This window comes from Dryas octopetala, chromosome 5 (genome assembly GCF_963921425.1).
Source record: "Dryas octopetala chromosome 5, drDryOcto1.1, whole genome shotgun sequence".
NCBI lineage: Eukaryota > Viridiplantae > Streptophyta > Magnoliopsida > Rosales > Rosaceae > Dryas > Dryas octopetala.
This window is the reverse complement of record NC_141370.1, coordinates 18217926-18227457: the sequence shown is the minus strand read 5'-3', so window position 1 is coordinate 18227457 and position 9532 is coordinate 18217926. Positions and strand designations below refer to the sequence as shown.

The following is a 9532-nucleotide window of genomic DNA, read 5'->3' as shown; positions in this document are numbered from 1 at the left end:
ATTCATTCATTGCCAGGTGTACATGTAAGCTAGTGAGCAAAGTATGGGTCTGAAAAACAATCCATCTTCAACTTTGTACATATTTGGTGGGCTGTCGACATGTGCAAGCTACAGCATGCGATGGATGTTCCGAAATTGTGTGTGATGTGTCTCACCGACTTGATCCAAGTTGAAGAAGCAAGTCTTTGTTCAAACACTTGCTCCTACTCTCCCCACCCACCCAACCCCCAACCTAGACAAGGAAATCATAGGGAAGGAATATATGCTGGTCACATGCAGCTGGTTCCTTGTTACCTGGTCGGTTCAACCAAGAATATCTATCTCTGCTAGCTAGAAGTCTAGAACTAGTATTAGTAGCTAACTAGGAACATATATTTAATTTTAACTTAACAAAAAGTGGTAAAGAAGTATACAAATTAAGAAAAACCTTATCATACTAGACTATTTTTGTCCTCTCTACTGTGCTTGTATGGAACGAGAACTCATTTAAAGAGGGTGCATATCAGTATAATGTAACATAATCTATTTTTGCTTCAAGCCATTAATCTAGGTATTCAATTAAGGACCTGGATCCTCTGCCTTGCTTCCCTGCAAGGCTGGTACCAGCTTCAAATCTGAGCCTTTGAAGACATAGTAGAAAGAGAAATAGTAGGGAGAGATAAATTGTCTTCAAGGGCTCATATTTGAGCATGGTACCAGTCTTGCAGGGAAGCAAGGCAGGGGATCCAGTTCCTTCAATTAACATAATCTATTTCAGTATAATGTAGGTATTCAATTAAGAATCATTTACATTCCCAGAGCGGCTCTATAACAACTTTGAGAAATGCTATTCATTTTTTTTCAATATATTTTTTTATTGATATTTTCTTTTATTATTTTTATTATACAATGTATTTCGAAATTATTTTTTTAAAGATTATTCTATAAAAATTATCTCGGTAAAAAATCAACCAAATTAGAAATCATTTGATTATATAACTGTAATCATGTAAACAGAAAATTTTAGTAATAGTTTGATTCACCGTTTGTTTATTTGATAACGATTACATAATCAAACTATTTTCGATTTAATTAATTTTTTACAGAGATGATTTTTAAAGAATGATATAAAAAATGAACGGTTCCGATTATAAAAATATACTATGAAATAAGAACAATAAAAGAGAAGATTGGTGGAGAAGGTGGATAGCATTGCCCTACGACTTTTTCATTCCTTCTTAAAAAAAGAAGAGTAAATTACAACTTGCATTCTCGAGTTTTGACTCAATTCACAAGTTGGTCCATATCTTTCAATTTTTTTAAAATTGCAACATAATATTTGAAATTTATGACAATGTGGCCCATTTACCTGTGCGATCATCTAGTAAACTATCAAGTGATGACATGGTAAGATTGGGGCCACTTTTTCTGACATAGTATGCTTGTGGGTCTTTGTTTGCTTGCGTGGCAGTTACGTGGATAAAAAAAGTAGTAAGAAAATTTTAATATTTTAAAAATATTTAAAATCATGTGGCAGCACTAACATGGTTGCCACGTGAGGAAAAAAAGGGCTCCTAAATATACAATTTCATAAAAAAATGGGCTCTAGTTTTACCACTTCATCATTTAATAATTTATTTGAAAATCAGATATACAAAGGAATCACATTGTCATAAATTTTAAATGTTAAAGTGCAATTTGAAAAAAATTAAAACGACATAAACCTATTTATGAATCGAGTCAAACTTGAAAAATGCAAGTTGGAATTTACTTTTTTTAAATAACTTTAAAACATTCTCCTGTATCAACGTGTTTTTATAAATTTTGATGTTAAAGTGGAGCGGGAAGGTATAGTATACTCATACGTTATTGTAGTAGGGACAATGATTTTTATTTATCAAATGTTTAGACAAATATTAAGAGATGCCGTTCGAAATTAAACCTTGACAGTGATTCCCAGATGACAAAGCTTTTAATAATACTTCGAAGACCATAAACACGTACTAGTTATTAAGAAAATATTTAAAAACTTTTAAGACAACTAATTTAGATACCAAAATAGGGTAGGAATTAGGATTACCTTTGTAGGAAATGGATTTACGTGTACATGGTTAAGAGCTTCCTGATTCGGTTATTCCACGTAAGGACAACCCATGGCCATTGGGTGTAGAAGAAGGGCAGAGCACAGAAGGGAGTGTGATTTGTCCATTAATCATGATGCACTATGGTCCACTTTCATTTGTTGTTTAGCCTATTCCATTTGCATTGGTTTAAAGTTGGACAAAAGTATAACAATCTTTGTGACATGGGCAAAATGACAAATCCGAATCCCAACCCCAAATGTGATATTTAAGCAAAATGATAATGGGGTTTGAAACCCCCTTGATCAATTGAAGGCTTAAAACATGTGATCCCTTTAAATCCCCAATTTAAGTAGATGAAATTAAAGAGAGAAATCTTTTAGTCAAAGCAAGTGAGTTATAGAGATTTAAAATGTATCACAGTCGAAGGCAGGCTAGAGGGTAGAGAGGTTGGTATGGGACAGGTCACAAACAGGAGAGCAAGTAGGAAGTAGCAAATGGCCTAATGCTAATGATAGCTAGAGAGAGAAATTAAAGGGCATTCCCCATTGCCCAAAACAAGACCATCAATGAGTCCTTTTCAATCCACTCGGTCGGGAAACTCTCTCTCTCTCTCTCTCTCTAACTTTGAAGAAAAGAAGGCGGTGCAGTGCAACAAGGGTGTTGAGCTAACCAATACCCATTTTCTGATTTGATTTTCCTCAATGACTGCTAGCGCTCTCTCTCTCTCTCTCATGTGTGATGTGTGGACCCTACTTTACCTCCAACCAGCGGCGCCATTAGTCTTTACTTGGTTTCCAAGCTCACCCACCTCCCATCTCTCTCTCTCTACAGTCTGCATACATAGCATCCATCCTGATCCCATTTTATTATAAAGAAATCCAAACACCATCCTACACTTCTCTTCCTCAAACTCTCTCTATCTCCCTCCCCACTCTTAGCAAACCTCATACACCCATAACCCCAATCCTCCTCCGTCCTCCTCTTTTTTTATTCATTGATATAAAATACCCACCAATCACACACCTAGTTTTAGCTCTAGAAGCAAAACCCCAAAAAAAAGAAAGGATAAACAAAGATGAAAGGTGAATATGTTGACAACAAGAGCAGTGAAACCCAAAACATGTTCTCAAAGCTTCACCCACACCCACTTCAACACCACCCTCCTCACATTCAACACCAACACCAACAAAACCAACACCACCAACAACAACACCACCACCACCTCTTCTCCACCCCTTTCCAGCTGACCCCGCGAGAATGCGAACATCAACAAGCCTCCGAAGAAGAAGAAACCAGCAGCGGCACCGCCACCGCCACCACCACCCTTTCAGCCCAACAAAGGCCCAAACCCACTACTGAGCCCAACAACCCATCTGGCGGCGATGGAGCCACCATTGAAGTCGTCCGCAGGCCCAGAGGCCGCCCACCCGGGTCCAAGAACAAGCCCAAGCCCCCCGTCATCATAACCCGCGAGTCCTCCGAGCCCGCCATGAGCCCCTACATTCTCGAAGTCCCCGCAGGAAACGACGTCGTCGAGACCATCTCCCGCTTCTGCTGCCGCAAAAACATGGGCCTCTGCATCCTCACAGGCTCCGGCGCCGTCGCCAACGTCACTCTCCGCCAGCCCTCCACCACCCCCGGCGCCACCGTCACTTTCCACGGCCGCTTCGACATCCTCTCCGTCTCCGCCACCTTTCTCCCCCAAACGATGCCGTCTTCCCCCGCCGTCCCCAACGGCTTCACCATCTCGCTGGCCGGCCCACAGGGCCAGATCGTCGGCGGGCTCGTCGCCGGGGCCCTCATGGCGGCTGGGACCGTGTACATCGTCGGCGCGTCCTTCAACAACCCGAGTTACCACAGGCTGCCCGCGGAGGACGAGCTAGGGAGACTGGGCGATACGCGCTCTGGGGATGTCCACTCTCCGCCGCTTTCTGGGGGTGGGGAGAGTGGGGCTCACGCGCCGCCGCAGTCTCAGTCGTGTGGGATGTCCATGTACAACAGTTGCCACTTGCCTACTGATGTTATCTGGGCTCCAACTCCAAGACAACCACAGCCTCCACCTTACTGAATTTCAATTTTCAGCTGCCTTTTTTTATTTTTATGGCTACTTACTGTGAATTTAGAAGCTATTTTTATTTCATCTTGCTGAGTGTTTTTAAATTTCTTTGTCAAGTTTTTTTTTTTTAATGCCAATTAGTTTAGATGATGATGTTAGCATTTGATCAAAACAAATTTTATGGGTACTTACTGTGAATTTCATATGGGTTACTACTGTTCCTGAACTTCTTTTATAATGATTAATTAGCGTTTGATCAAAATTTGAATGTGGTAGAGTGGGTGCAGTTCGTAAATTAAATGTGGTCTGAGTTTTGATGTCACTGTGAAAAGATGACTCACTGGGTGTGAGTTTTCTGTGGTGCAGAGTCTTTAATGGGTTGGCCTGATTGGGTTGGCTCTCGGGTGGTGTCAAAAGGTGGAAATGAAAGGCAAGCCAAAGCCAAAGCCAAAGCCAAAGCTGCTTTTGTTTTGGTATTGGAATTGTGGTTGTGTTTTAATGGGGTATTTGGAGTATTGGGTTGGGTTTGGGATTTGCTTTGAAGTTTGGGGAAGAGCATATCTGCTGGTCAGTACAGCCTGCTGGCTAGTACTGTCGATGCTGCAGCAGCACCACTGGCTCAAGATAATGGCATGTCTGATTCGGTTGAATTGATCCTTTTCTTTCTTGGGGGGGCTTTTATTAACTTCTGGATTTGGATAAAGTGTATGACAATAGTAAAACGTGGCTGGGGTTCTGCTTGCCAGTTCAGTCGGTTCCTTTTCAGATCAGAGAGAGATTGAGAGAGTTGATATTGCTTTGCCTTTATCCAATGGGCACTTAAATGGGTCTATCTCTCTCTCTCTATCAGTCTATCAGAGAATCCTCCCCTCTATTTCTTCTCCATATTTGCTTTTCTTTCTTTCTGATAATGTCTGTACTTTGGTTTGTCTCTATCTCACTTTGCCCTCCATACTTTCTTTGATGGGAAAAAAGCAAACATAATGAATATGAAAGCAAAGGTGTCTCTTAGCTATATATTATTTCATGCTTTGAATTTTGATTCATGAGTGGTGCTTCTGCAATCTTCAGCACTCCTTGAAAACACTGAATTTGCATTGAGGAAGTACTTGGCTAATACTTATAAACGTGGGTGCATGGTGGATTATATGGTCCATGCTGTGTTTTATTATATATGTATGTTTTGAAACAAAGTTGGGATTTTGTACTTGCAGCTGTCTGGGGACTTTTGGACTTTTAGTTTAGTTAATTAACTAGGTTGCTGCATGGTGCATGGAATTTCAATGGGATCACACACAATGTCAATTTTATGGAGCTCTCGACTTTTTATGTATATTATTTGGCCTAACCTGACATAATTGAAAGTATATATAAAAAATATAAAATTTTGAGATCTTTAATAATTGGAAGTTCAACACAGTAGTCTACTAAGTAGATGTTATATGAAAACTTGTATAAAAACCATGTATGGTTGATTTTGAATTTTCATATCATGATGATTAGTGACGAAAATGGAAAATGAAAATTGAAGTGCATCATTGTCAACACCTAGTGGTTAAAATCAATGTTAGATTATCACCTAACCCTATTACCCTAGCCAGAAACTTCAATCACTTACATGCATCGTGATTATTTCCTGATTTAGTCACATTAGTCACAAGTCACAACACAGATCATCATCGACGATTGTCTACTCTAGAAGCAACTAGATCTTTCAAATGACTATTTTGTACAGACCCCAACTTTTTTGGTTTTTTAAATATTTTAAAACTGAGTTGGAATTATTACGTAGACAATTATACAATCCCACCTTATCTAGACACATGCCTGACAATAATATATTCTAATATTTCTAACTAGCCATGTCCAAAGGAAACTCATGCTCAACCTTTTTTTTTTCTCCTTTTCTTTTTCCATGTTGCATTATATATTTATATATATAAACATAAACATATATAATATATTATAGGCAGCTTATCATGTAGACAGTAGAAGAATGTTTGACAATAATAACAATAGCCAATAGGAGTTGTGAATAAGTCAAAACCAGGCGCCTCTTTTCTTGACTCTTCTTTTTTCGTCTTAATTTCAAACTGTCTTTGTTCTGCTAATCATCATATGTAGCACCAAGTTTCTGTCACACTTATTAATTTGATTAATCTTCTTAATCATTGTGGATCGTTGTTGAGCCACCTATGGACTCTTGGCCCCAAAGTTGATTCATGTATATTTTCATATTTTAATTTCTGCAGTGCTAAGTGCTAACCCACCTACAAATTGTTATGCACATTAATTGTTGACTATTTTTTAAGTGTTTATGATCTAATAGTAGCATAACATAGTATTAGAGTTTTCTTTACAAGAAGTGTTGAGTTTGGAACCTCTAATATCTATATTTTAAAGTAAATAATGAGATTATATTGCACATGATGGAAGATATTAGCAAGTTTTATTATAAGTATTGCGGGTCTATTCTCTAACCGCTTAAATTTTTTAGGTATATATAGTAGTTGTCTAACAAAATTCACTTGTGCCAATAAATCTTATTTTATTTTCACAAGTGATAAATAATATATATGATTAACCAATATATATACATATAACATTATTCTTATTAAATCCTTAAATATTTTTAGTGTACATCAATGAAATCCTTTATGTTAGTGATGCATGAAAAAGTACCTGCGGAAGGACACCAATCCACAATAAAAAATTGCATTAGTTTTCACGATATTGTAAAATTAATTACTAATTTCAATCCCATATGAAACTACAAATACTGCAGACACGAATATATAGATATTTATTGGAGAACACAGTTTTTTAGATTGTTTAGTTGTAAGTTGATTCCAACCAAATTAATGACGTACAAGTTCCCTTTCTAAAGGAGCAGAAGAATCTAGAAGAATGAATTAAATTGTTGTTAATTCGTAAAAGCCAATAAAATATATATATATAGATAAAATAGAAGTCCAGTCCTCATTCAACCCAACAATTTAATAATCTCTTAAGAGAATAATTAAATTGAATAAAAAATATTTTCTCTCTTTTTAACTCTGAAAGTTTTAAGTGCATGCACACGTGGGTGTTCAAGTCGTAAATAGCTAGTTCTTAATTCAATTTGCCTAGGCATATGGGTCAAATACCAGCTACAATGGGACAAGACGAATTAATCAAGGCTAGTTTTTCTTGGATATGAGCAATGATAGTGGACTTAATATGTCTTTGAATGGATGCATGGATATATGGCTGCAAGCCTTCAAATAAGAATTCAAATAAGGACACATATGCCCACACTAACTTATTGTGCATATGGCCAAGTGACAAGCATGTATATATTTCCTCAAGTATTGTCATTACTCTACCATTTGGCATGCTTAATTGGACCACAAACAAAAGCAAATCTATTGTCATCGTCTCTTGTCTTCAAATGAATTAAGGAGAAATGAAAATTACACATATGGTTCCTGAAATTTTATTAAAATTTTAATTTAGTCTCTGAACATTTTTAGCAGTTATTTGGACCTCATACTTAAAGATCCTGCATTTAAAAAAAAAAAAATTAATTAGCAAAACTTATGTTAGTATTTGCAAAGAATCTCCTTAATTCAAAGATATTTATAGAATGGAACTATAGAGTTTATTCTCAAATTTTGGATGCATTTTTATTTAAAATAAAACGTGATTTGAAATGTGAGAAGAGATTCAAGTAGCGGGCGTGGACATTCATCTAAGAAGCGGTGTGCATATTAAAGCTTTGAACAAGCAAATGACATGTACCCTATCGACTTTTAAATTTCCAACCAAATAGTTTAGAACATAGTACGTACGTGCTTTATTAAAATGCTAAACTGTCTCGGTATTCTTATGTAGGTATTAATTAATGCAAATTTTCGTAAAAGAGATGCAACAACTTAGAGATGGTGACTTGGCTGATCCGAAGTCTTGCTGGATGATGACGTGAGATCTTCCTGTAAGAGAAACAAGATCAAAGGAGATGGACCGGTGTGGTACCAGCCAAACACGCTCCGATGATGAAGTCAGTGATGAAGAACAAAGGATGAACTTGGGAGAATAGGAAGAACAAGGCAAATGTTCTGGGCTTATTCCCAGCAAGTTGAGTATGCTCTTGGGTGAATGAAAGCTTTGTGTAAGTGTTTGTCTGGTGAGAGGTTGATAGCTAGATCCTTCATTTTGCATATATAAGTTGGTATATATAGGCAAAGGAGATTGTGATGAGTAAGTTACTTGCATGTGGTTGGCTGGTTGAGAAAGATCCACGCGTTCGGTCGTGAACAGTCGCATGCACAGCTACCCACCTCCTTTGCATTCAATGCTGCATTGAATGCAAGTATGGAAGATTCAGTTGAACTGCCTCAGTAGTTATGAATGTGGGCTGGGTTGTCTCATTTGTCAGGAGACCTTTGTCAGGTGCATGTAAGTGTGGCGGTTCATCCCAACGTGATCTTCCTTGGAATGGCGGCGGGAAGCCGAGCCGACCCGAACACATGTTTCTTATGTGTATACATGAAGCCCATGCGTGATCGGATCGGACATGAGCTTCCTAACCGAACCGATCCAGTAGATAAGGGTCCTTCCGAGTCATAACTGGTTGACGCCAGCACTCGAAAGGAGGTTCCTTCCGCGCCGAACCGAGACGGCCGTAGAAAGATGAACACTCAATCCTTTGGAAGATCATCGGTTCGGGTCGGATCGGGCACGGAGGACTCGGCGTGGCGATCCGATCTGAGCTGGCAGAGGAGGTGCCGAGCTGTGATGATGTGGAGGTCAAAGTTTGACCACTGAGAAGTCAAACACTGAAGTTGGGTCTGACCGGCTACGTGTCCAGCCATGGTTGGCTGTTGGATCGGTGTGAGTTTATCCACAAACAGTAGGTATAAATACAGGTATATAGACACTTGTAATAGTTAAAGAAAATACAATCTCATACTTAGATTATATGACAGTACAAGTCTGATGAATTTCATTTCACAAACTTTATCCTTGTAAAAAAAATCCAAACTTAATAATTCTACTTAATTTTGTTTCCATTATATTAATAAGTTAGTTGTCTTCGTCTAGTTTAATTAGATGAATTTTCCTGTAACAGAAATATTAAAGATAGGTGAGTTTCAAATCTGAATATAGAAAATATAGCATGACGAGTAGTCAATGTGATGTATGGTGATACATATCATGCATGTCATTGTCAGATGCATATAGAGATGTAATAGAATGATTCCTTGTGTAAACACAAAACGATTGAATTATTTTTTGTAATAGAGAGATCGACAGCAATCTCTTTCAGCCGAAAAGAAGAGTGATGAGGAGGAGGATAGTATATTAGTCTATTAGACTATTAGTAGTGCAGATGATGCATGTTGGTGCTTTGTTGGACATCTCCGCAGCACAA

At 38.0% G+C, this 9532-nt stretch overlaps 1 protein-coding gene across 1 annotated transcript; it reads left to right on the top strand.

The window, feature by feature from the left end:
* Window positions 1–2807: 2807 nt before the first annotated feature.
* On the top strand, window positions 2808–4203 carry LOC147285227 (Putative AT-hook DNA-binding family protein). Its single transcript, XM_086244586.1, has one exon. It carries the CDS (start codon window positions 3139–3141, stop codon window positions 4129–4131), a length of 993 nt encoding a protein of 330 aa, XP_086100712.1. The 5' UTR covers window positions 2808–3138; the 3' UTR covers window positions 4132–4203.
* Window positions 4204–9532: the final 5329 nt, after the last annotated feature.

Excerpts from the sequence above, each read along its gene's own strand:
- LOC147285227 (XM_086244586.1), top strand. The coding sequence starts at position 3,139 with ATGAAAGGTGAATATGTTGACAACAAGAGCAGTGAAACCCAAAACATG.